This window comes from Sciurus vulgaris, assembly GCF_902686455.1.
Source record: "Sciurus vulgaris genome assembly, chromosome: 2".
NCBI classification, from domain to species: domain Eukaryota; kingdom Metazoa; phylum Chordata; class Mammalia; order Rodentia; family Sciuridae; genus Sciurus; species Sciurus vulgaris.
In genome coordinates, this window is record NC_136462.1 from 158608956 (window position 1) to 158636313 (window position 27358).

At 36.9% G+C, this 27358-nt stretch overlaps 1 protein-coding gene and 1 long non-coding RNA gene across 2 annotated transcripts in view; both read left to right on the forward strand.

The window, feature by feature from the left end:
* RALGAPA2 (Ral GTPase activating protein catalytic subunit alpha 2) overlaps positions 1 to 27358 on the forward strand; it is a 309855-nt gene that overhangs the window by 185018 nt on the left and 97479 nt on the right. Inside the window, 6 exon segments of the mRNA XM_079124240.1 lie at positions 35 to 218; positions 4870 to 5650; positions 6645 to 6716; positions 12182 to 12305; positions 14696 to 14851; positions 20690 to 20848. Coding sequence (XP_078980366.1) covers positions 35 to 218; positions 4870 to 5650; positions 6645 to 6716; positions 12182 to 12305; positions 14696 to 14851; positions 20690 to 20848 — 1476 coding nt within the window.
* LOC306651639 lies at positions 14858 to 19454 on the forward strand. The gene is made up of 2 exons (XR_013761162.1): positions 14858 to 19062; positions 19104 to 19454. It is a non-coding gene; the product is annotated as an uncharacterized lncRNA (long non-coding RNA).

Sequence of the window (27358 nt, forward strand, 5' to 3'; positions counted from 1 at the left end):
GCATCCAGGGTGCCATTCCATCTGTTTTCCACAGGTTCTACACTGCTGTGTTTGTGGCTCGAGCACGTACACCCAACAGAGTCATTATACACTGACTCTGGCTGACTTGTCATCCACGGATTATGACCCCTTTCTGCCACTGGCAAACGTGAAGAGCTCTGAGCCAGTCCAGTATCATTCATCAGCAGAATTGGGGAACCTGCTGACTGTTGAAGAGGGTGAGTATCATTCCAAATATAATATCTTGTGGGCAGGAGAGATGGAAAAATTGTAGCCTTTTGTCCAGTGCTTGCAGTGTTATTATTATTATTTTAAATCTGGTTGTTGAAATTAAAATCCTGGCTTTTAGAGTCCTCTGTGGATGGCAAATTCTGCTTTCCTTGTTTCTCTGGTTTTTTTTTCCTGGGGTGTTTTTCGTTGTTGTTGTTGTTGTTGTTTCCTCCTCTGCTCCTTTCCCATCTTAGTTATTCAAACAGTTTTGAATTATTAAAGATTCATATGTCTCAGATCCATGGAACTAAAAAAAAAGTTTCATTTTCAGTCCCCAAAGAGTTTTGTATCTGATGGGAGAGACAAGAAAACCCAGAGTCATTTCATTTGTGAACTAGTGGCACCATAGGAGCTTCCATTTGAGAAGGACCTAGTCTAACCTTGGCAGGGTGGGCGGCCTTTGAAAGGAGTTTGTAGACACTTCAGACTAGAAGACCCTCATGGACAGAGATGGGAATTTACTTGTCCCCATTTGAGGATTTCTCTACTTGTAGCAAAGTCCATTTTAGACTCTATGAGAATTGTCAGGACTTTGCTTCTTAACCATCCCTCTGCCCAGAAAGATAAGCATCCCGCCTCTGAGACTTGGATTGTGAGTCAGAAAGTGGTGGCATCTGTATGTGTGATCAAATTACATAGAATCAAACGCATACAAATGGGTGCATGTAAAACTAGTGAACATTGAATAGTATCAGTGGATTGCTATCAGTGTCATTTTCCTGATTGTGATACTATGCTATGGATATGCAAGATATGACCACTGAGATGAAGGCTTTTTTAGACCTCTCTGTATTATTTCTTATAACCATATGGTTAAAAGTTTAAAAAAAAAAAATGTGGGTGTGGAGTGCTAGATCATCCATGGAAGGACCAAGAAAGAATCATTTCTAGGAAGTCAAGGGAAGAAAGCAGGTGTCTAAGGAAAGTCAGTGGTGCAAAAGCTTCAAAAATCCTTGGGGAAAGCAATAGCAAAAAAAGGAACTGATTTATTTCCCAGTGGTGTTTGGCCATGGGTTTTGCCAGAACACTTTGGGCAGAGTGTTGGTCTAGCTAGATAGACCACTCAGAAACTTGAGACAGATCCCTCTTGTGGGGCCAGTGGTGGGTGGGGTGCAGCAGGCACTGATATGTGAGGGCCCACAGTGCGAGGAATGATTGCAAGACCATGGAGTCTGAAGTATGGCTCAGGTGGCAATGAAGGGAAAGGTGAGATGAGGATGAAAAAGAGCAGGGCCTTGAAATCTGACAGTTCTGATTTTTAATGCCATTTGATAGACATGCAAACTAAAGTTAAGGGGGATTTTTCTCAGGGCTGTACAAGTCAGAAATAACAGAGGTGGGATTTGAGTCTAAGCTTAATGATCATTTTCCTGAAATAAATTGTTAACTCTGAGATTTTTGCCATAGACTAAAGACTCTTGAACTATTCTGGTCAGGAATGGCATGTGGTAAATTTCATGTTAGCCATCCTCCTTTTTTTTTTCTTTTTTTTGGTAGCAGAGATTGAACCCAGAGCCCTTTACCATTGAGTCTATCCCCTACCCTTTTTATTTTCTATACTAAGACAGGGTCTTGCCAAGTTGCCGACACTGGCTTTGAACTTGGCAATCCTCCTGCTTCAGCCTCCTGAGCAGCTGGGATTACTGGTATGCATCACTACACCTGGCTCACCCTCCATTTTCTAAATAATTTCATTGTCTTTTTTCTGGAATTCTACTGTCTGTTATCTATAATACCTTCTTGACATTTTTCCCACAATTATAAATTCAAACATATTTATATTTAGTAATCAAAATAACTCTTGATCCATTTCTTTTGTTGTTTCCTCTTTTGCAATCCATGTCTTACAAGAAACTAACTTACTCTTTCCTAAAGTGATTGACACTTATCCCACATGGCTATCTCTAAAATAGGTTCACCGTTTACTATGACTTGTTTCTTGAAAATAGCAAAAGGTTAATAGGCTAGTGAAAAAGGAAAAACCTAAAAATGCACACTGATTTTGGTACCATTTTCCTTTTTATGCACAACACTCCTTGACTTGAATATTCATCCTCCAGAAAACCTTAGGATCTTAGGCAACTGTTCTCAACATAGTTCTATAGTACTAAAACTATTTGCTGAAACTTCTACAACAAAGGAATTTTTAAAATACACTAACAGTTTAACTAAGTGAAAAAATAAGATGCTTAAAAACTATTGGCATGCAGACACGTGCTAAGTGGGTACATCTTGTTAAGAGTGAAGAGGATAAGTCTTTAGGTTAAATAAAATGTGCTCATTTATTTCACTCATTGTCATAATTCATCATTCATTACAAAACTATTTCCAGTCAGGTAATATTTCTGATAAGCAATATAACATTTTTGTCTGTTACTTTTAATGATTCTTTCTTAGACTATTATTTACTACTTGGTATATTTACTATTTTAAAATAAAGTTACAAGTAGACATGGTAAAGCCCATCAATAAGCAGACCTGTTTGCTCAGATTACTCATCATTTATACTTAAAAGAGAGGGGACTAGAGGACTTTCAAAAAATGAAATTTAAAGGATAACCTAAAATCCTGCTCTTATATTTCATCTGTAATTTAGGAAAACAAAATAAGTTCAATATTTGAACTTTATTTTTTTTTAAATAATTTGTAGAAGACACAAGCCTATTTTTCATTAACAGTTCAGATTTTCTCTTTGTATTCCAGAGAACCCACAGGCAGTGTATTTAGCAATGTTATTTCACAAATACTCCCTTTCTTGAGTTTTCAGTATTAGAGCTATTTTAGATTCTTATTGAGTATGTAATTGTGTCATGGTTTATAACCTGATCAGTGAGACTCCAGGTTAATTTCCCATTACAGAATTCAAACATAGAATACACATTTATATTTACCTCAAATTGAAAGCATAACCTATCTAATTAAAAGTATAGGAAAGGTGACTGTCTAATTGTTATTTTCTGTCTAGGACCTTTATCAAATTAGACCTTTATTGATAAGAGTTTTATGCCTGTTCTGTTGTGCTGTTATTATGAAGTATTTTGCATTATGAACTCACCAACTTTGGCTAGCTTCATGTGTGCTCGTTAGGGCATTAATATTTCTTAGCTTGAGTTTTAAATCTGGGCATTAAATTTCTTAGTTGTGTGAAAATCATATTCACTTCTCCCAGGGCGTGGGGGAGAGAGTTTAGTTTCAGAGAGAGATGTAGATCACCTCCTTTGCTTCTAAAAAAAATGAATCTTTTGATGTGAAATTTTATTTTCGATTATTGAATAACTTATTTCTTATTATTTTAAAAATAACAAGAAAACTCAGGATGATCTTATTCTCCTCAGTCATTAGCCAGAATTTCTTAGATTTGGGGATTTGATTTTTATCCCCCTTATGGTTTAAACATCCTAAAACTGATGTATCATAAGTAAGTCAATTGGATTTTTAATTTCTAGGGGGAGGGCATGCAACATTAAAAAAAAATCACATTTACTTTTACTTAGGTTTGATTAACATTTGTATTTTCGTATTGTGAATTTAAAAGTCAAGTGTTTCCTAAAACTTCAAGCTCAAATTATAAACCTTAGTTTATTTAAACATCTAGATTTTTTTCTGTTAAAGTTAAAGGTTTAATTTTCACTTGTTCTTAGATTAATCCATAATCAGACTGAAATTTCCAAAACTACTTTTAAGTTTAAGTAGTCATTTCAATTCATGCTTGTGGATTTAGTTTATCTGCTTCTTCCTCCTTTATTCTTCATTTTACAAGATCCCCTTACACTACTGTTGTCAAAGTCTTTGTATATCTTGTAAGTATTAAGAATTTTATAAATCAGTTGCTTTTGAGCATTAATCATCAACTAAAAATTTAGTTAAAGTCTTCTAAGTGTTTCCATGATTCATTAATATGTCAGATTCTCTTAAATATTTAAAATGCCCTAACAACTAAACATAAATTATCACAATAATTATTAAGCCAGTTGCTTCAAATATATTTAAGCAGTCACAAATTTGATTCGTTTCCTTACCAGGTCTACCTCTACCCCATCAAGGGAAGCAAGGTACCTCCCTCAGCTACTCTCCCAGACCCTAGCTGCCCCTGACTGTGGATTTTGTCCTTACTAGTGCTCCTTGAACTGTGAGCTCTTTGGGTTTTGGTTTGTTTTTATGGTGGTGGGGATCAAACCAAAGGCCTCAGGTATGCTAGGCAAGTGTTCAGCCACTGAGTTATAACCCCTGAACTGTCAACTCTTTAAGGACAGGGACCTTTTGCTTTTTTTATTCTTATGTCTACAAATTTTTTTAACATCCCTTTCAGAATGAGATCCTTCTATAAGTTGGTTTTTTAGTAGTCCTTTTAAATTGTGCTTTTAAATTAAAATAGAATTGTTTAAAAAAAAAACAGTTGAGAGTTGGGAATGCGGCTCAGGGGTAGAGCATCTGCCTGGTGTGTGCAAGACCCTGGGTTCAAGCCCTACCAAAAAGAATTAATAAAATAAAAAATAGTCAAAACGAAGTCCTAGACTAAAACATCAAACACTGAAATGTGGTGGCATTTAGTTTTAATCTTCACTCTCCTCTGTCTATTCAATTCTTTGCTATTCACAGAGAAAAGGAGAAGAAGTGTGGAGCTGATCCCTCTGACTGCCCGAATGGTGATGGCCCACCTGGTGAACCACCTGGGTCACTACCCTCTCAGTGGGGGCCCAGCCATGCTGCACAGCCTTGTCAGTGAGAACCACGACAATGCCCATGTGGAAGGCACTGAGCTGTCCTCTGAGGTGTTCAGGAGCCCAAACCTGCAACTGTTTGTATTTAATGACAGTACCCTCATCTCCTACCTTCAGACACATGCAGAAGGACCAGGGGGCGCACTCTCAGAAGGACCAGGGGGAGCCCTCTCAGATGTGAGAGTCATTGTGAGGGATATATCAGGGAAGTACTCTTGGGATGGAAGGGTTTTATATGGACCTCTGGAGGGATGCTTAGCACCCAATGGAAGAAACCCCTCATTTCTGATTTCGGGCCACCATCATCACACTTTTGGACCTCAGAAAGATCATTCTCAAATCGAAGAAGGAGATGATGTCCTTGACAAACTACTTGAAAACATTGGCCACACAAGTCCCGAATGCCTTTTACCATCACAGCTAAATCTAAATGAGCCCTCCCCACCCCCACATGGCATGAATCGTGAGCAAGAGAAGGAAATCATTGAGGTCATTTTGCGCCAGAGTGCACAAGAAGATGAACATGTTCAGAGGTGTAATTCTGATTCTGTGATGAACGTCACCAGCCAAGGGCAGCCCTCACCAGTGGAGCCCCGAGGACCTTTTTATTTCTGCAGGTTGTTGCTTGATGATTTGGGAATGAATTCTTGGGACAGAAGGTAACAATACATGCTAGTCCTTCAATTATTTTTTTTCATATGATTTTTCTTTTTTATCAATTTAGGGTCAGGGAAGAAGAAAATAAAGATGGAGATTTTTCACTATTCAACATTTAAGGATTATTTTTGGCTGCTAAATTAAAGCTAAAAATGGAACTAATTATGCTTTGCTAATGCACATACTGAATTCTAAACATCTGTTGAATGTTTTAAAGTATGAAGTATTTCCTATATATATGTGTTTTATTTAATTACTTCTCTGGCCATTACCATTTCTACTTTAGTGAAGAGGTAAGTGGACTACAAAAGCAAATAAGCCTTAGGTCTGATGAGGGAGGTGGATGTGATAAAACTTTGACAGAGTGGCACAGGAGGAGTTCAAGAGGAATGATTCAGTTCAGCGGGAAGTATGGGACAGTGGAGAAGCCCTCATGGAAAAGGATGGATTTGAGCTGGACCCCAATAGTGGGGTATAGTTTTTTAAAGAAAAAAGTGTTAAGCAGAAATTCACAGCAGCGCTGACTGGAAACCCCAGACCAAGGCACATGATGCAGGGCACACACTCAATTGATCAGAGTCATCCAATGTCACTGGACAGTAATGGGATTCAGTGGGATTTTTATGCCTTGCACATCTTCAGGAGAATGAACTTAATTCTATCACAGATCTTTAGTGAAGTGAGGTAGCACATGGGTGAATAATAGACAGGTTTGTTAACTAACTCAAAAGCAGCCATATTAGTAGAGTGAAACAGATATGATTACCTCATGTATGACTATATGACTGATGTGATCCTATAATATGTATAATCCAAAAAATGAGAGATTATACTCCATTTATTTATACTATTAAAATGTATAAATACAAAAAAATGTATAAATGCATGCTACTGTCATGTACAACAAATTAGAATAAATAAAAATTAATTTAAAAAAAGCAGCCAAATTGATCTTTGATCACATGATTTTTTTCTTCCATCCTTTTTTCCTTATAGGAAGAATTTTCATCTATTGAAGAAAAATTCAAAATTATTGAGAGAACTGAAAAACCTAGACTCTCGTCAGTGGTATGTGAAAGTATATCAAACCACCTTTCTCCTGTTTATCTGTATGTATGCTTGGAACCCAGGGGTAGTTCTGTAACCTAGAATCTGCTGACATTTGCCCGTGTCAAACCTTTGATATTTATACCTGTCAGGAATAACTCATGTTTGTTATCCTAAGCAAGAGGTCAGGGCTCCCACCTAACCTCTGCTTATGATTGAATACTTTTCTCTGTGGCAATCAGTGAACATCCATTCTCATTTATTCTCTGCAACTATCTCTTTTTCTGATAAGGACACAGATATTTACCTAGGTTAAACCAGTCATAATCACCTAAACCATATTATTTGAAACTAAATGAGACTGACCTCATAGTCCTTGCTGTGCAACCTGGCATTGGAATTCTATAGTCTTGACTTTACAATGTTGGAAAGGTTAAAACTAGTGTGTTGTAATTAATAACTCTCAAATAATGTCTCATTCTCAAAGATGGTTACATTCTCATATCTACCCTTTTTTCTGTACTATATCAGAAGCATTTCTAGAAAGGAGTTCACAGCCATGGAAAAGGCTTTGCTTTGGGGAAAATGTGCTTCCAAAACCACCTAAGTTAAGAATATAGTCCTCAGTATATGATAGATATTTTAAAGTCTTGAATAAACTGCTTCTTTGATCTTTCAGCTTAAAAAAAAAAAAAAAAAAAAAAAAAAAAAAACACTTTGCTTATTCCCCTTTCATTGCCCTTAGAAATATCCTAGTATTCCATTGTCAGTCAAATTTAGATTGTTTTCCCCAGGCTTGTTTTTCAACTTTTCCCACTATATTTTATTTTTCTACATTTTTCTTACTCCTTAAGTCATAGATTTGTAAATATATTTGAACTTGATGTTTTTAAAGGATGCTTCAGAAGCAACAAGGAGAAGAAATGACAAAGACCAACTTTATCTCTATGGGTCCTATCCTGGCATTTGGAAAAAATGAGATTTCTTTATTTCATTCACTTAACCATTCATTCACCCACCATGGTGCTTCCACTTTAAGGCACTTGATTCTCCTGACTGGCACTTACAGGGAGGAGTTCTGACCTGCTAAGCAAATATTTTCACTACCCTGTGTTTAGGTGGCATTCTTATGATTTTTATAGTTTATTTTAGAGTTCTGATCAAAACTCAAAGTGACAAATACTTAAATTTTATTTTCAAGCAAGTTCTTGGTTTATGTTACTGTGATTGGCCTATCGGGTTCACAATTGTGATTCTTCTTGTGGTTTGAATTCTTAAACTAGGTATAAATGTAAGTAGTAAATTCCAATTTCGATTTCTCTTAAATACTTGGAAGATGACTTAATTTTAAAAGGTCCATTTTTATGTCACTAAGGACCAAGAAGATCTAAGCCTACTTATTGCTATGTGTCCTTTCATTCCTTTAGAATTAAGGTTTGCCTCTGTATGGAAATCAGAAAAGTATTGATTTTCTTTTTTTTTCTTTTTTTTCCCTTCTTCATTTTTCTACTTTCCAATATTGCTCTCATTACTCAGGCCTTCTTAGACCACACATTGAGGAATGAACTATTTCATATATGTTTTCTGAGTCTTGGGCATGCCAGAATAGCTGTTCTGGGGCAGTATGAGAGCCTTTTTTTCCATGTGACTTCACCGCTCTCTGGAAAGTGATAAATATTTTATCATCATGGGATATACAGAGTTAAAAGAAAAAGAAATATACAGGATTAACTGTTTCATTTATAGTTGTACCTGGTGAAAGAAGTCTTACTCAGGCCTGAAGCTATTAGCTCATTGTTGTTCTTAATGTCTTCATTTCCTGATATATCAAGTGAAACCTACAGTGAAATATTTGAGCTTAAAGAATTTTTAAAATCTCATTAAAGAACCTGAAGCATTATTCTTCACATAGCCCTTTATTGGATTCATTTCCCTGCTTATTGTTTTTATTATTTCTCTCTAGAGAAACAGAGATCAAGTTCTCTGTGGAAATTCCTTGAGGGATTTCTTCTGAAGGACTCAGGGATTCCCTTCTTTCTTCCTCTTGTGTTTCAGTATTAAATACACAGTCATTTGGGTCCCAATCTCAGCTTTTCAAGCATATGCTGAACTATTCCCTGCTTCTTAGTGTTAAGTGAATACATTGGTGTCTTGTAATTGTGGCCAATTTGTTGAGTGTTAATGCACTTTAGTTGCATGAGGTACAATTGAATTAGCTCCCTGGGGTGCTGTTGCAGTAAAATATGGCTTTGGATAGCTGATTGGCAATTCTCTGCCCCTTGATTAACCTTCACTTAAAACCCCAACTCCTAGATTTAGTGTCTTCTTGACATCTAAATTCATATCAACTTATTTTAAGGTGAAGGGTATTTTCAAAGTTCTTTTTGAAAAAACTGGAACTAATTCTGAGATTCTTTAGCTATGAGAAATCTAGACTGTCCTGTGCATTGGTCAGGTGGCAGGCAAGAACATATCCTGTCCCTCAACTTTCAGGAAATTTCTATTTCTGATATTAATTGATGTCTATCTTCAAGGAATAGATCCTTCTTAACATGCTTTTAGGAAAGGGAGAATCTATCATGCTACTCTGGTTTATGTACTGTGAAGTTAATAAAGATGTAAAGATAGTTACATATATGTATGATGAACATACATACAAATCACAGTGGGCCTTCTTTTTAACTGTGAATGTCTCCTTGCCACCATCTGCTGAGGTGGATGTTAAAATCATGGTTTTCTTTGTTTGGCTCTTTAGCATGACAGTACAAGGAAACTGAGCTATTCTGGTCTCTTCCTAATAAGGAAAAAAAAAATGCATTCTAATGAGAAAAGGGAAATTGTTGATTTTGTGTTTGTATGTTCCTGAATTACCTGTTCCTTCATGCATTGGCTGTGCAGCTTATGGATATGAAGTGCTGTTGATGTTGCAATTACCATTTCAAAAGCCTGGCTCTAATAAGGCCAGACAGTGTCTGCATCCTAGCAGGCTCTCTGCGGTGCTAACATTTTGGAGGATGTGAAATTTGATGAATGTTTACAACTAAAGGTCACCTTTCCTCACACCCACATCAGTCAGTCCACCATTCTAGCTTAGCTCTTTGTGCTCCACTGTTAATGAGGACTCAAGGACCCAGGAGAAGCTACAATGGAAAAAACCTGGACTTTAAGAAGAATAAGCAGAAACATTTCAGATAAACCTGAGGCTGTTTTATGTATGTAGCATCTATAGAACAGGGAAAAACTAAATGTCAAAAACTTTTAAATATATAGAGAGAGCTATAGGAAGAAATTAAGTAACTATTTTTTTATCCTTTGTTGAGACAATCCTTTAGGTCAAAGGTTAGTATATCTATTATCATCAACATCTGAGGTAAGCCAGTCAGATTCTAGGTGCTCCTCATGGTGTCCCCTATCACTCAGGGAAACATGGTGTGGCAGTTTCAGGGCTCCTCCCTTCATGAGGACAGGCTTCCTTTTTGGGAGCAGAAGGTCTCTACTAAAGCCTCAGCTGCTCCCCACCAGAATCTTATCACCATAAAAATCCTCCCTTCTTGTAGCAACCTGTTTCCATCATGAGTTATACCCCAGAGGGCATACTCATGTAATGTCTTGCTTTCCTGGTGGCAACAGGACAGTATGTATCAAAAGCCTTAAGAATTTCTTAGACAGACCCCAAGAAATTCTATTTCTATGAATTTATTTTAAGGATATAACAAAAATCTGATGAAACTATTATAAAGATTAAATATTAATTTCAAAGACATATTAAAGATAATGCATAAATATCTTTTAAAATGTAAATACCCTAAATGAAGATTTGGGTTATGGTTTATTAATATAATAGAATGTTATGTAGTCATGAATAACTTTATTATAGAATCACATGATCTGAAATTGGCACACTTACAAATAACTAAAACAGTAAATTTTGTTATATATATCTTGCAACAATTTTTAAAGTGTTCATAAATATTTTAAGTGTAAAAATTAGTTGCAAAACAGAATGTACTAGTTTCTCATATTTTATATTTTTGTGTAGAAATACATCCGAAAATGGTAATAGCTATGTACTTTGCTTATATGTTCAAATTATAGGTGGTTTTTTCTTTCTTCTTTTCTTTCTATTTTTTCTAATTTTTCTTCCAAGAATGTTTATTACATGAGAATTATGGGGCAAAATGAGTAGCTATCTAAATGAATAGATTACTTTTTAGTTGAGCTTTATTAGTCCTGCTTGTGAAGTAGAAAAATAACCCATAGAGAAGGAAATATGAGAAAATTTATTAAAATTTGGAGCATAATTCTAGCAATATGAATGCCTAATCAGATAATAATGTTGAGTTATTAAACAATTAGACATTAGAAACATTTCTGTATTGTTTAAGCACTTGGTAGTTTTTTTTTTTTTTTTTTTTTTTGAGATTTTTCAGAATATTATGCCAAAGTGTGGAGAAGGGTAGAACTACTCTGGAAATGGTATTCTAATATTAAAAATCAGAAAAGAAACTATAGTTAAAAACTCATGGATGGTGGGGCTGTGCAACAAGTGATTCTTGATTATAGCTCTGTTAGAATAAAAAGTGTTTCCATCTCTGTACTATCACCAGATTCCTTGACAGTGATCCATTTATTCTGGCACTTTATTCCACAGTATTTATAGAAACTAGTTATTAAGGCATTCAAATATACCATCATTTTTCTGGTCAGTTTAACAGAGATTTAACCGAGCTCCTACTATGCACTAAATACTATACTACATGTACAATAGTTGAAAAATCAGGATGCCTTTCTTCAAATCGCATATCATGTTTACTTGCTTTAACAGTAAACTGCCCAAAATCCTTCATGGAACAAACTGATAAAGTATTTAATCTGTTCAATAAAAAAGTTTCCCTGGACAGCTCTCCCCCTTACCATGTAACCTCAGAAGTCAGAAGACAGGGTTGGTACACTGTCTCACAAAGAAAATACCAAAGTATGTGCTACTTGGAAGAAGTTTCTGGTTCTCCTAAAGTCTTGACAGTCTTACAGTGCCAGTCAAGGAACTACCAATAACCTTACCTCAAAGTGTAGAAAGTGACTATTTGTGGGTATGCTGTGGGTATGCACATAGATCTACTCACAATTGATATCTATTTGAAATGCTTTAAAAGATGATATTCTTTACCAAAAATGAAGAGACTTTGCCAAATGTTGTGTAGTCTCAGAACGACTGCCTTGATACAGTTCCCAGTCCCTTGCTTGCTCTGCATGCTTTTTATTTAAATTCCAACCACTTCTGCAAGGCAGGTGATAAGATAATACCCATCTTATCAGAGCAGTTGCAAAGAGTACATGAGATCATGTGTCAAGCTATCTCAGTGACTTTACCTCTAGGAATTTCTCAATAAATGTGAGCACAATAGCAGGAGTCATGCTGATTTAGGCAGCAAAATAAAACTTTATACATAAGAATTCTAACTGCTTTTGATTTAAAAACTTAACAGCCGTGAGACACACAAAATTGCAGTATTTTACATTGCCGAAGGTCAAGAAGACAAGTGTTCAATCCTTTCCAATGAAAGAGGAAGCCAAGCATATGAAGATTTTGTGGCTGGTCTTGGATGGGAGGTAACTACTTTCATTCAAGAGGTGTTTACTGATTAGCTATATTTAAGGATGTATATAAGCTAAACATTAATTATATCCATTCTTGCATGTGTTTTTATAATCAAATATAGCCTGAATAGAATTCAGGAATTGGCAAACATTGAACTTGACATCTTCTGTTAGTTGCTTCTCAGTACACAAACTTTTGTTTCCCCTTAACACTGTATTTTTTCTTTTGCTTTGTACTAAAACTGAATAGTCAGATGGACTTGCTCAGCCATAGGTGGTTTATAGTAAGACAGAATAAATATGGGCAAAGAAATAATGGTTTAGGCCTTTGAAATAGAGATTTGATAAGTGAAAAGATGAAGAGTTGGATTAAGTCAAAAGTTGAAACGAAAATAAAATACAAATGGAGGAAGGAAGGACTGTATAGAGGGAAAAGAGGTGTGGGAGGGGTGGGGGGGAAGGGAAAAATAACAGAATGAATCAAACAACATTACCCTATGTAAATTTATGATTACACAAATGGTATGCCTTTACTCCATGTACAGAAAAACAACATGTATCCCATTTGTTTACAATAAAAAAACCATACAGTACCCCCCAAAAAAATAAAATAAAATACAGTAGCTGTGGTGGCTTACCCATTAAACTTATTTCCTTAGCATACTTCCCCAGAATCAATAATATTGAAAATTTTGTAGGTTATTTTTCTTCTTTACTAAAAAAAGTTGGGGGAGAGCTACTGGGGTTTGAACTCAGGGGTGTTTTATTTATCAATGAGCTACATCCCCAGCCCTTTTTAATTTTTTTATTTGGAGACAGGGTCTCGCTAAGTTACTTAGAGCATCACCAAGTTGCTGAGACTGGCCTCAAACTTGTGATCCTCCTGCATCAGTCTCCTGAAGTACTGGGATTACAGGCATGCACCTCAGCAGCCAGCAAAAAGATATTTTCACACACACACACACACACACACACACACACACACACACACACATACACACACACATACACCTTCTCTAGAAACATGTCTGAAGGAAAATATTTCCCCAGAGTTTAAGGTAGTTAAAATGGAAATCAAAATACCTGAAATAATTTTCATCCTTTTATTTTGGTTTCCCAGTTATCTGTGCTAAGGAGAAACTCTGGGTGCATAAGCACAACTTATCTCTAAGAGTTCAGCATTAGCAAGGGGACTACTTTAGAACTGGAACAGGGCAAGAGTACACCAAGATCAAAATCATACATTTTCTAAAGAGCCAAGTAGGTTTTAGTCTACGAGCTATCGCACTTCCAATAAATCTTTGTTCTTCTTGCTGATAAGGTTGATTCCTATTTGTCATAGAATATATTTATTGTTTAACTAATATAGTTTTAAAATCATACATTCTCAACTAAACTTTAAAAAACACACATTAATCCAGAATGTATGCTGATTGTTATTTGGCATAGAAGAGACTTTTCTACTTCTTTCTTGTGTGTGTGTTTAGAAAAACTGGTTTACTGAAAGAATAATAGTTTGTGACAAGTTTAAAAAATTAGATGTAGGTACAAAAGTGAGCATTCACACCATAACTTTAAAATGAATTATGACTCATAAACTTTTGGCAGTGGTATAAATTAGGGCAACCCCTTTGAGAAACAGTTTAGTGATGGCTACTAAATTGTGTAATATCTATACCTTGATCCAACATCTTAAAAAAACACTCTTTTGAGTGTTCCTTCTGAAAAAACAAAATGCCCCCCAAATCCATCAGTGGGGAAACTGTTTGTGTTATATGTATTGGCCCCACAGTGCAAGGCTCTTAGGGCTGGCCATTCCAGTATCCCAGAGAGAAGCCATAAAGTGCTTCTTTAAGTGAAAAGTTGGAAGTATAAGAAGATATATTAGAAAAGAGAAAGAAAGAGGCACCCAAATAACATACCTTTTATCATACTATATTGTTTTGGTCATTCTGGCTTGTTAGTTATCGTTAATCTCTACTGTGCATAATTTATAAATGAAACTTTATCAAGGGTATGTACATATAGAGTAAAATAGTGTATGTAGGGTTTGGTACTGTTTGTAGCTTCCGGTATCCACTGAGGATCTTGGGGCATATCTCCCAAAGATAGAGGGAATTCCTGTGCATATATGAGTGCCTATATGGAAAAGTTAGAGAAATATATATCAGAACTTTGATAGTAATTTTCTTCAGGTGGTAGGAGTATGGAGCAATTTTAATTTTAATGTTCTCTGTATTCTTTAATATTTTAACCTTGTCTAATTTTGTTTTATATTATGTTTGTAATCAGAAAGATATGAAGTGAAAATAATTTAGTTTTTAAAAAAATTAACATTCCTTCTTAATGAATAAGAACAGCTCATTTTTGACCCTCTTTTCACTCTGTGTGATCTTCATCAGGTGGATCTTTCCACCCACTGTGGCTTCATGGGTGGCCTGCAGCGCAATGGCAGCACTGGGCAGACTGCCCCTTATTATGCTACCTCGACTGTGGAAGTGATTTTCCATGTTTCCACTCGGATGCCATCAGACTCAGATGATTCACTTACCAAAAAGGTAAGGGTCCTCCCTGGGGACCATCCGTAGCTGCCCTGGTCTGTAGAGGAGGCTCTCCTAGGACTTCACAAAGACCAAGGCCTGAAGCACTGAGATTGCTTTCCTTTGGACTCAACTTCAGTGCTACTCTTCCTCAGGCTGCACTTGTGGTGAATAAAAAACACCAACTGGGCACAAACTTAAGACCCCACATTTAAAGGAAGGGTCTTACATGTTGCTCTTTGGGCATCTTCTCTCACATTAATATCATCTGACAGAAAAGAATATATTTTACCTCATAAACTATCATAAGATTGCAATGTGTACTGGCTTTTGTGGCAAAAGTATTAATGGTGCTCTTGGAAAGAAGACCCCCACCACCACAGGCTTGCTGGGGTAGGTACTATCTGCCGAAATGAGGAATGCAGATGTGCTGCTGCCCAGCCATCCATGTTTGCTGCTGAGTACCTTTTGTTCTCCTTGAGCTTTGGCCCTATGGGCAATTTTCCCTGTAATTCAAAGGAAACCTGGTGCTCCTAGGAACTCCCCCAGGGGAGCGTGGTCTTTTACCTTCCAACCTGTAGGCTGACCCAGTGTTAGGAGTGAGGAGCAACTTAATAGAAAAAAATACTCTAGTCTGGTGAGGAAGCCACTTCTGTAAGTCTCCAACTAAGAGAAACATCCCAGAGCAACTGTGATTTGTACTCACCTGTTTGCCTAGGAGTGGCAGAGACTAGAATAACAACCTCACACCCATTCTCCTCCTACAACACAGATTCGAGGAACTGAGCATAGCACCTTAGGTGCTAAGACTGACAAACTGGGAAGTCTAAGGATGGGGTTAGAGCCAGACCCTGGAGACAGGTGTACCTGAGCTCAAGTGTGTGTTCAGTTATTTGGCCATCCTGTGCCTGTTTCTCTTCTATTAAATAAGATTAAAAGCAGAGTCTATGTCCCAGGGTAGTTGAGTGAAGTAAATAAGAGGATGCTCTGTAAAATTGTTCAGCATGGTGCCTGCTAAGATCTCCCTGACCATTAGCCCTTGGCTTTGCCCTTTTGTTTAATTGATTGTTTTTCCCTGCCCCATTAGCCATATGAGAAATAGCTAATGTGTCCCACTGTACCTTTTATATTTCTTTTCTCTGTGGTTTTGCTTTTTTACCACTGCAGCAATAGGCGTCTGGACTGTGTACATGGAAGGTAGCAGTGCATGTGAGGTATCAAAACTCAGGTCATGGCTCAGTCACAGAAAACTTTCAGTGATCAAGTATCTCAGATGTATTAAGCCTGATTTGCATTCAGAAACTTAGCAGTCTTTCACCCCTGCAGTCCCACATGGTACAGTGGCTTCCAGAAAATGAGAGCCCCACAGCAAGAGGGCCACGTGCTGTTTCCCACAGGTGTTGGAGGAGCTGCCTCTAAGTCTTAGGTTCTGATGGCTGCCCCTGGTTGCCGAGTTCTTAGTGGAAGGCACTCTATCCTCTGGGAGCTCTCTAGTATCTCAGAGTCCAGTGCAGCTTACTGAGACCTGAAGACATGATCATGTTTGTTTTTAAGTTGAGGTACCTTGTAAATTGTTGATACTTTGCAAGTGTGTCACCATATTCTATTGATTTTCTTATGGCAGAAAACTATTTTGTTAAAAGATAGATAACAAAATATTTTAAAGGTATTTCTTCAGGTAAAAAGGAATATTTTTGTTTTGTTTTGTTTTTATGGGAAAAGACATACTGTTTTCTTGACAAAAATGTCATGCTATAAATAATGGCCTGGTTGAAAGATTCCCCACTGTAATAATCAAAATTCAGCTGATACCTTTTTGCAGCTCTGAGGTTTAGCATCATTAGCAATAAACTCTCTATATCAGGATGTCTCACAGCTAGACTAAAAATCACAGTAACAGTGGCCCACAGTTCCTCGTCTTATTCTAACTAAATTGTCCCTAACAGCTTAAAAATGAGCTTCAAAATTCTAAAGTGATTCATGCTCTCTTCTGCCCCTGTCATGGGGGGACTTTTTCAATTCTGCAATCCGGTTGCAACCCCATACTGAACTCTTGATCCTTCACTGCAGAAATTTGTTAGCTCTAGCTAGATTAGATTTTTCACAGCTAATCTAACTGCTGTAGGGGTTTGCAGAGTGGGGACAGAGCTGTGCTATTGGATTTGTCCAATTCATTTGACTCCAGGACTATAATTGCACTTATGTCTTACAAGGCTTTTATAGCCTCAGGCTGGCCAGCCGCATAAAAAACAAATTGGCAGTGATACAGTACGAGTGAAAAGGGATGAAAGGCCCACATTATCAGTCTCCAGGCAGTGCTGTTCTGGCAGGAAGTTTCTTGGTTAATTTACAAATAAAACTTAGATTTTAGGATGGGCACACTGTCAGCTGAACAATGGGGATGTCAGGCCTGACTGTTACTTAGTAAAAGTAGCAGCCGGGCCCACTAAGGAGCAGGAATTCTTCAATCAAACAGACGACTCCTTCTGGAGCCAGCTGGCGATGTAATGCAATTAGTAGGGAAAGGAGGTCAGCCTGTTAGGTGTGGACCATGACCAGTGTCACCAGTGGCGTGCAGCCTGGCAGCAGCAGGCACAATGGCTCAGGCAGAGGAACTTTAGAACTCTGTCAAGACAAGAAGTGGCAGCACATGGGCTTGATTTCTTGAGACTCGAGAAGTGGGTATTTGTTCTGAGCCCAACAAGTATGAGGGCCTTCTGGAGTCTATTGTGCAGTGGAAGCAGGGGCCAGTGTGAGTATAGCTCCATTCCAGTAGGAGACTCATTTCCTCCTGAATCACACACACATCAGATCAACTTAATTTGTGTGCCCTGAGCCTAATCGCAGGTTGGGTTTCTAATCAGAGGGCCCCTAATCGAAATTCTCCAAAACTCACAAAGTGACATCTCTATATTGAAATCTCCTTTAAATAGAGCAACCCTTTTAGGTTTCCAAGGTATTCGTTACATTCTGACTTGGTGAACACTGTCCAGACAGTTTTGTTTATTTTATCTACTTGTGTTCTTGTCATAGACAGAAGAGGGTGTAATTTTGCTTTATGCTCTAGATTTATCAGCCAGTTGGTCCCATGGCCTTAGTTAGCGTTTAGTTTTGTGATTTAGCTAATTAAATTGTAATGCTTCCAGAAGTCTGAGGTGCATTGAAAGCAGCACTGAAATGATGAATATAGTATTATTTTCACACAAAAATAGCTCCTCTTAAATTATAGAATCACCACACTAGGAGGAAAAGTCTATTAGTGTGATACTAATCCCCTGTGTTATGGCACTAGAAGACAGTTGCAAATAAAATTAGGAGCGGCTTACTTGGGTTACGTGATTGAGTAACCCGATTTATAAAGGAGAGTGTAACAGCAAAATTTCAGCAATCACTGTTGTCACTTCAGTTACAGAGAATCAAAGAGCTACACAGGTGTTAGGTGCTGGCATCCAGAAGCAGCCTGATTTTTTGTTAGGTGAGCTGTTCCCATTAGGATATTTGTGCCAGCATTATACCAGTGGGTCCAGAACCCCAAGGTCACTGTCTTTTCAGGATGAGGACTGCAAGTCTGAGCTCCAGAACAGCCCCATTTCTCAAGATTACCTTCTATTGCTCCATATTCCTGCCAGAGTTTCAGTTAGATACTATGCACATTTCCCTTGAAATGTGAAAACCTGCCTATCTTGTGTCTTTGACAGTGTTGGCTACTGTGTTTTTACTCCAAAAGGAGTTAATTGCAGGAGTTTGGTCTAAGGTCCTCACATATTTTATTAAGAAGGAGAAAGAAAGGAACGCTATAGTATCTAAGACAGGAATAGGGCTTGAGTATAGCTCAAGGGATCAGCACTTACCTAGCAAATACTCTGAAAAACGATAAAATGAAATAATGATGGAAATGGAGAGAGAGGTTCAGGGCTACCAGGGCTATTATGAGAACGCAGTGTTGTCTTTTTTGGTTTTTGTTTTTGTTTTTTAACTATTTGTGTAATGTACTGACTACACCTTTTGTCTTCTCTTCTTTTAGCCATTATATTTGTGAGGGGAGAACATATTTGGGAGAGTGGGGAAAAAGATGTACTGGGTAATTTTGAATTTCAGAAGTCATCAACTACATTAAATTGTTCTGGATCATTGTGACTTGTGTTCAACCCCTGCGGTTGCACTTGTCCTAGAGCCCATTCTCAGACACAGTTGAATCATGCATTTTCAATGTAGGTACAAAGGAACAGGTGCAGGACCCTTTAAGTAATTGACTTTGTACAGAAGTAAGGTGCAGGTCCCTTTAAGTAATTGACTTTGTACAGAAGAATAACAAGAAGTAAGAGAGAGTGAAGAAAGGCAGACATTGCAGCACACAACTTCCCTTTGTAAACTTATGAATAGAAAAGAGGCCATGTTGGGGTCACCTTGGATTTTCTCTTTGTGGCCAAATAGTCTGTAGAGAAAATAGTATTTATGATAACATATTTTAAATACATAGTATTCCAGAGTATCCTTTTTTTTTTTTTTTTTTTAATCTGAGACAAGACTAAAACATCAACTTTAACCCAATATCTCTATTTGGTCACTTTTAATGTTCATCTGTTAGATAAGAAAGCAAAAAAAAAAAAAAAATTAAAAATGCTTGTTCATGTTGATAGCTAACATCCTTCTGCTCCAATTCAGAAACAGAAACCTCACCATCACAGTGGGTATCAGAGGACTTTCACCAGTCAGCCTTCAGTTTCAGAATTCAGTTTGGTTCAACACGTTAATCTTTATAACCTAGTTTTTTTCAGTCATGCTTTCAGGCTTCTCAATTGATGTCATATGCAGTGTTCTCCAGCTTAGCACAGGAGATTTATCAAGGAAATTAGGAAATTTATCGAGGGTAATCTTGCATCTAACAGAGCTGGGCCCTAGAAGAACTCTCAAAGGGTCCTTCCCTGGAGACCTGCATGCTAAGGCCTCCTCAGAGTGACTAGGAGTCTATGATTTGGGACTTTACAGGTTCTTTATGTATAAGATGATAAAACAAGTGGGCTAAATTGCTTGAGCTATGACAACGAAGTAGCTTTTGGTGTAGACTTAGGTATCCAGGGAATAGAACAAATGACACTGAACCAGAAGCCCCAACCAAGGTCCCCAGGCCCACTCTACACATGCTGTTGATGTATCCCTGAGTAGGTACGCCTTTCACCTTCCTGAGCACCTGGTTCCTCCTGGTAAGAGAAGATAAAGATGGTGCGGTATACCTCAGAGAGTTAGTGGGAAGATTAAACACACTGTCTATATGGTAAGGAGCTCTTTCAATGCTAGGTTCTAGTATTCCTATCAAATTTAATTAACATTTATTAGTTTCCTAAACAAAGATAATTTTATATGTGCTTTTTCTTAAAGTATTGTCACAAGACTAGTTTCTTATATATTTTTAAACAACTGTGTTATAAGGCTGATATTCTCTTATATTTATATTCTTATTTTCTTAGTAACCATTAAGAGGCTAAAATAATATGGATTAAAAAACTCATGTCATTAATTGTTTTTGAAACATGCTCAGCAATATAAAGTGTATGGCTTTGATGTAAAAGTACAATTCCATTTAAAAAATTCTTGAAAATGTCTTGGGCCCATCCTCCCCACAACACGTCCTCGTGCTTAGATGTGATTCTTAGTACCACATGTGTTTCATAGAAGATAAATGGTATTTTCATGAAATTGTGCTTTTTAAGATTCTCATAGAAGACATCAGTGTTGTAGCCTTTTTGGTAGTAAAAGATTGTTGCCTCTGTGTTTTATAATTCAATTTGCAAGCCATGACCCCTCATAAACTGCTGTTATCACCTTGATTAATAAAGAGCCAATTTGCTGTTGCAGCTCCGTCACTTGGGGAATGACGAGGTCCACATTGTCTGGTCTGAACACTCCAGGGACTACCGTAGGGGTATTATCCCAACCGCCTTCGGAGATGTTTCAATCATTATTTACCCAATGAAGAATCACATGTTCTTTATCGCCATAACAAAGAAACCCGAGGTATGTTTTCTTCACATTGTTGCCCAGACCATTTAACATATGATTCCATGTCCTCAAAGCATGCGATAATGTTAGAGGGAACTTTTTCCCAACTGGTAGATAGCTTATCTATCTCCAAATTATATGTGCTATATAAGAGTTTAATATGAATTGGGATTTGCAAAGTATCTTACATTATAAGATTCCATGTTGTATTACCTGGCCTCTGAAAATTATATCAAATAAATTTATGATTTTTCAAAAAATATTTTGTCTTGAAAATTTTGAAATTTGAAAGATTGTAATTTTAAATTTGGCACATTGACTGTGAAGGAACCCCGTTATCACAACTAGCATTTTAGAAATAATCATGGGAATAGAATCCAACTTTGGCAAACCCTTCGCTGGTGCTAAGGGAGGTCAATCCTGAAGGATAGTAGAGGCCCACAAAGAGACTGGGCCTCTACAGCACAGCCCACATGATGTGTATTAACAATCAAAACACCTTATCACAGAATCAATTCAAAAACATCAATTGCTGTTGATCGCCAGAATGGCTGGAACAATCCAATGGTCTATGTCCCATGTACTAAACTGGCTGCAGTTTCCATCCTTATCATGCCTTTAGTGGTATTTTAACAGCTAGATACAGTGACTTACTTTGATTTTGAAATTATTAAGAAGGTATTTTTAAGTTTTTGAATTAAACATTTAGCATATTAAACCTTAAAAAAAAGACCTGTGTTTTTCAGTTTGATGTTAAATATAATCTTTATTTTCATTCTAAATTGTCCTCCTGAAGGAAATCAAACTTATCATTCTAAAAGCTCTCTCTTTTTAATATTCAGGATAATAAATCACTGAGATTTATTGTTCAAATTGATATCATATCTAAACTAAAAAGGAAAAAGTGCTTCAAACAGTACCTGGCCCAGAGAAAAGGCCACTTTGTTAGCTGTTTTCTTAGTTGTTATTATCATTATCATTGCTATTGGTACTTTTTGTTACTCTCACAGGAATAAAATCAATAATGAATTCCAAGTTTAACACATAGATTAATTCTCAAACTTTATAAGTGTGGGTCAATTCCTGAAACCAGCAAAATCCTACTCAGGCTGATGCAAAACCTGTCATAAGGAGAGCTCTTTTTTATTCATGGAATAAAAATGCTAAAATTTTACATTGAATATTTGTATTATCTTTGAGAGACATGAAGTTTGTTTATGGTTAAGTTTTCAGTTCATACTATAAGAAAATTACTTGGTACTAACATTTTTATTTGTTCACAAAGAGCACTACATTAATTAAACTGAAAATTTTAATATTAAACTGAAAATTTTAATATTAGAGAACCAATAAATTTAGTATTTTGTAGTTTTCCAAACTAGAAAATCTGTTTCTTTAATATTTAGTTTGGACTTTATTAGTTCATTTTTCAATTTGCCTTCTAGAAACTTCATTTAATGTCCTAAAAATGTCTTTATTTTTGAAGTAAATAATGTGAGACACTTCAATTTTCTTAATAGTGTCAAAGTGATTTTTTAAAAAGTAGTATGAAATACATAAAAGCAATCTTTATCATACCTTTTAAAGTTTTGTACAAAAAGTGTGTACATTTTATAAATTTGGTCATAAATTCTGACAAGGATGAATTGAGCAAATTGCTTTCTTAGTATTTTAATTCAAAAAGCCTAAAGGGAAGAAGAGAATAATGGGCAACTGGAAATTTAGTGTTATCCCTACATTTAAAGTACAAACCATTACAATGTAATAAAATTAATCCAGACATTTCCAGGGCAAGTGTGGCTGACCTTTTGTTCACCAACCACTGACCCCAGGGTGAATGCAAGAGGCTTTCGGAGGGAAAGTCTGTTTGTTTGGCTTCAGTCCCTGGTATTTAAATTGCATTCCCTAATCAAATGAAAAGGCTGTCCTCTCTATCAGGTTACAGAATCCATGGCAACATTTGGCCTTTTATATCCATAATGTTAGCCTTTTTGTTTGCATCTAAGTAGAGACACCTGGAGCAATGTTAACATTAACCGATTTAGCATTAATAGCTTCATTATATAAGAATTTCTGATCAGATAGCTGTTACTTTTGTTATATTGCTTCAGCTTGTATTGTTGTCATTTTTTATCTCCCTGCTTGGCAACCAGGCAATGATTTGCAAATTTTTTTTGTCTTGATTAATTAAGCAATATAATTATCAGTAACCGTGATGCAGTCTTTGCTCAACAAAGCTTCTGAGAGAAAACAATGGTAAGTCTGTTAGTATGAATGCATTCCACGCGTCCCAGATGCATGAGGATATTATGGACAATGAGGGGAAAGGCCGCCTGTGAGTGAGGACAAAGGGTGCCACGCAGACTCGACACACTGCACATACCGCCAGGGACATGCTGCGGGCTCCCTGGGACACAGCCGCCTCGTTAGATTACAGCTAGTCAGCAGAGATTAATTCTCAGCCATTTGGCGCAATAATTTACCCATTCCCCAGTCTTTTAACTAGTGCTCCGTACTATAGAAGTGAAGGCTTTGTACTCAAAAGGTTTATTTAACCTTGCCTACTTTTATATGTCTCCACCAAAATCATTACTTTTGTCTAGAGATTGTAATGATGCAGCTGTTTGAAGTTGAGGAATATTCCTTTTAGGAAGGCAGCATATACATAAGTTTCAGAAATCATAGGTGGAGTCAAATGCATTCTCTTAGCACCTGTGTATTTCATCTGAAGATAGTATGATCCTGTGGTCTAAATGTATTTATTTTACTGATCTCTGGTCAACCATACTTCTCTCAGAATGATTTTAATCCTTTTTTAGGAGGGGGGGGAACCTCATCAGTACACAAAAGTCCTGCTCATTGGATAGAGTCATGCATATTCAAATTGTACTTTCATTCACTTGGCCTCATTAATAGCGTATGTAATAATGTAGGGCTATTTGTAATACAAGCTCACAGGCAGCATTGCTTCCAAGTCCTTTGAAATTTAACATATTTTTCTTTTTCATTCCACACACCTCCCTTAAATATACAAATTATGTGCCTGGCAGAATCCGCCTCTTCTTGATAATATACAGCATTTGTGAAATGTTCTGTTGAAGCATGGGTGTGCTTATGGGAGTACATAAACCTATCATGGCTGAAGGGGCTTTCTTACTTTTTGAGCATTGTATTGAACTCTTTTTTTCGATAAATTTTTTAAAAAGCAGTATGCTTTGCAGCATCATTTCATTGTTAAATCACTTCAAAATAAATCTATCTCCAGAAATATTGACACAATAGTTCTTTGGTCAAAATGCATTATTGTCAGACTTAGGTTTTTTTTTCTTTTCTTTTCTTTTCTTTTCTTTTTTCTTACTTTTATTACCAAGTCAGCTATCCAGGGAAGACTGGCATGTGTGGCAGAAAGTAAGTGACTTAAGGGATTTGTGAAAATGTCCCATTCATTCTTTAGGAAAGTGATTCATAAAGCCCCATGTTACTTTCCCTATCTTTCAATGTCTAGAAGGTGATACTGGTGTTTAAAGTGTTTGCCTTTATGAATTAGTAAGAGTTCTGGTATTTGGGTTATGTTTATCTCTGTGCACATTAGTGACTTACTAGTAACCATTTGATCAAAGGAAAGATATTCTGAAGTAGCCTTGGCCAGGAACAGTTAAGACAAAAGGAAATTTTGGTCAAGAGGCCTCCTCATCACCTCAACCAGAGTGTCCCTTTTATAAATGAAGAATGCACTGATATCCTCCTCCACACTCCACTTACTCAGCTTGGTAGATATGGGCACGGGAGAAAAATGATAATGATTCAATTGTTTTGGAGAATATAAGAAGGAAAGGATAATAAGTTAGGAGATTAGACCTCAACAATCCAATTCCAAGGCTGCCACTAGGGGGTGGGAATCTTGGGCAGGTCTCTGAATTTCTTTGGACCTTTGTTTTGTCAGTTGTAAAATTCGGCTGGGGATGAAGGCCTCTCTACAGTCCCTTCAGGAATTAAAAAGCTGCTATTGAGTTCTCTTGTCCTAGACGCCCATAACTTTTCTTAAGCTGCTCTGACTGTTAATAGTGCTCTATCCAAGTGATATTTAACCCTCTTGCAGCTTTGGCAATATTTGTGTGTGTGTGTGTGTGTGTGTGTTCACACATGTGCATGCACATGCACAAGTGCAGATACACAAATGCCCCTGGGCGTATATCCCTCTTTAGAATGACACAGTCCAAGACCTTTGTCTGGGGCACACACCCAGAGATGCTGGCAAAAGGCTGACGTGCCAGAAGTCTCAAGAGTACTTGCGTGTATGAGGTCAAGAGGAGCCCAGTGTTGATAATTGTGTTTGAAAGGAACTATTTTAAGATTACTAGTGTGACCTCATTACATACAGAGAGTATGTGACTTCGCAACATGCTTATATAAGTTTCTTTTTTTTTTTTTTTTTTTTTATAAATTTCAAATGCTTTCTTAAATATCTACTCCAACCCCAACCCCAACCAAATAACCTTTTGAAATTAAAAAGCGTGCTTTAAAATACTCTGGGAAATTCTCAGGGAAGTCAATTAACTTTTGAATATACAAAGAAACATGTATTTAGAAAAGATCATTGAAAATATTAGACAACTGGAATTTACTGAACAACTAAAATGGATTTCTGTAGTATGTTCTGTTTCATAATTTGTTATTATTGTTACTAGCATTATTTTTAGTAAAGGAATGGCACTGGAAACTATGCAAAAATGCATCTGTCATTTGCAGATGTTATATTAAAATCAAATTTCTCTAATTTATCTCCACTTCTAATTAGAGGAATTCCCTGGTTGCAAAGGATTTATATTATCCCTTTGTCCAGTTTGTAAATGACTGAGTCACCCACAAGCAGTTGCCAAAGAATAATAAAGGACACTTATTTATATGATAAGCCTCAATATAGATAGAAGAAAATCTATTGCTTGTTAGTAATAAGCTCCTAGCTCCTATTTTATCTTTTGTAATAATTTGACTTTTGAGAATTCCTTCTCAATTAATTTTCCTCAAAAGTTGATATCATTTTCCTGTTTCTTACTTGGATTTTGGCATACACATCTTCTCATTTGATTTATCATCTCTCTTTTGGCCAACCAGAATCAGCCCATGTAAACATATACCAAATGGCAAATGGCAGCCCTGGCTTTGTGTCAGGAAGCAAGGCAACTCTCATTCTCTACCTTTGAGCTGCCTCAGCAGGAAGGGCCATTTTGGTTCAAGAGACAGAGGGCAAGTTCTCCAGACCTCTATTCATGCAAGTCTCTGAGTTCCTGCACACAGGTGCACAAGCAGCAGCTGTTCAACTAGGGTGTTAGGAGCACATAAAATTTCACTGTGAAAAGGAAGCCAGACCTACTGCCCTGGAATTAGAGAATTTTTCCTCAAAGATGTTCTTGAAATTTACTGATTTGATGTTAAGATTTTTGCTGTTTTATTTTCTTCATGAACACCTTGATCACAGCTCTACTTCACCAATTACTGGACTTCTTTTATTGTAAGCCATAGCAAAAAGAGCATTTAGTTGTTTAAGAAGGTAGTTTAAATAAACTTTGTAAGGTCTGATGTTACTAAAGATAGAAGGTGGAAGGATTCTTTCTTATATTATTTGTTTATTTGATGTTTGTCATTGTTACCTGGATTTGACAGCACCAGGTGATCTTAGACCACACATGGCTCCTTGACTTTCCTCTTTGGAATTAAGATAGTCACTTTCCCCCCAGATCTGTTATAAGATAGGAGAACTCATTATTAGTCTTTACTAGTAGAATGAAAAGTCTTATCCTTCTGTGCTCCCATTTGAGTTCCTCTGGTCTGACCGCTTCCTCTGGCTATAGGCAGTGATATCAAACTGACCTTGACCAGTCTTTGTAGTTTTTAAAAATCTTTGTGTTTTATGTAGAATCCTTTCCTCACACTCACCAAACAGAAGAGCCATGGCAGCAGAAGCCCACTGAGCACCCTAGGGTTACCCTCATCACCCTTTCACTTCTGCCTTTAAGTCATCTCCATGAAGCAAAAGACATAGTCACAACAGATCTTACCCTATAAATATGAGAGGAGACAACAGATTTGGTTAATGTCCAGTAGTGATACTCTTGGAAGTCAAGCAGGGAAGCTAGAGCTATTTGGCTGCTTCATGCCAGACCCTGTGTCAAGGACTGGAGGACCTACACCCACAGAATTTAAACTTTAATAAGGGAGATAGCCCTCAAATTGGTAGTTGAACCAGAAACTGCTCAATAGGAATAGGTTTACAAAGAAAATAAAGCGAAGGGATGGGCGGGAAGGAGGCTTCTTTAGATCAGATAGGGGCTTTCCAGTTTCCAGTCCTATCTGAAGTTACTGTGACAGGCATCAGTCCCATCCCTGAAACAAGAAAACAACAAAGTGAAAATCAACAATTCTTCTTGGCTTCATCCAAGAATTAAAGTTTAGGGAAAACCCTTGACTCCAAATTGGAGAGACAGACAAATAGACACTGAGAATCACAACTTTCTAAAACAGAAG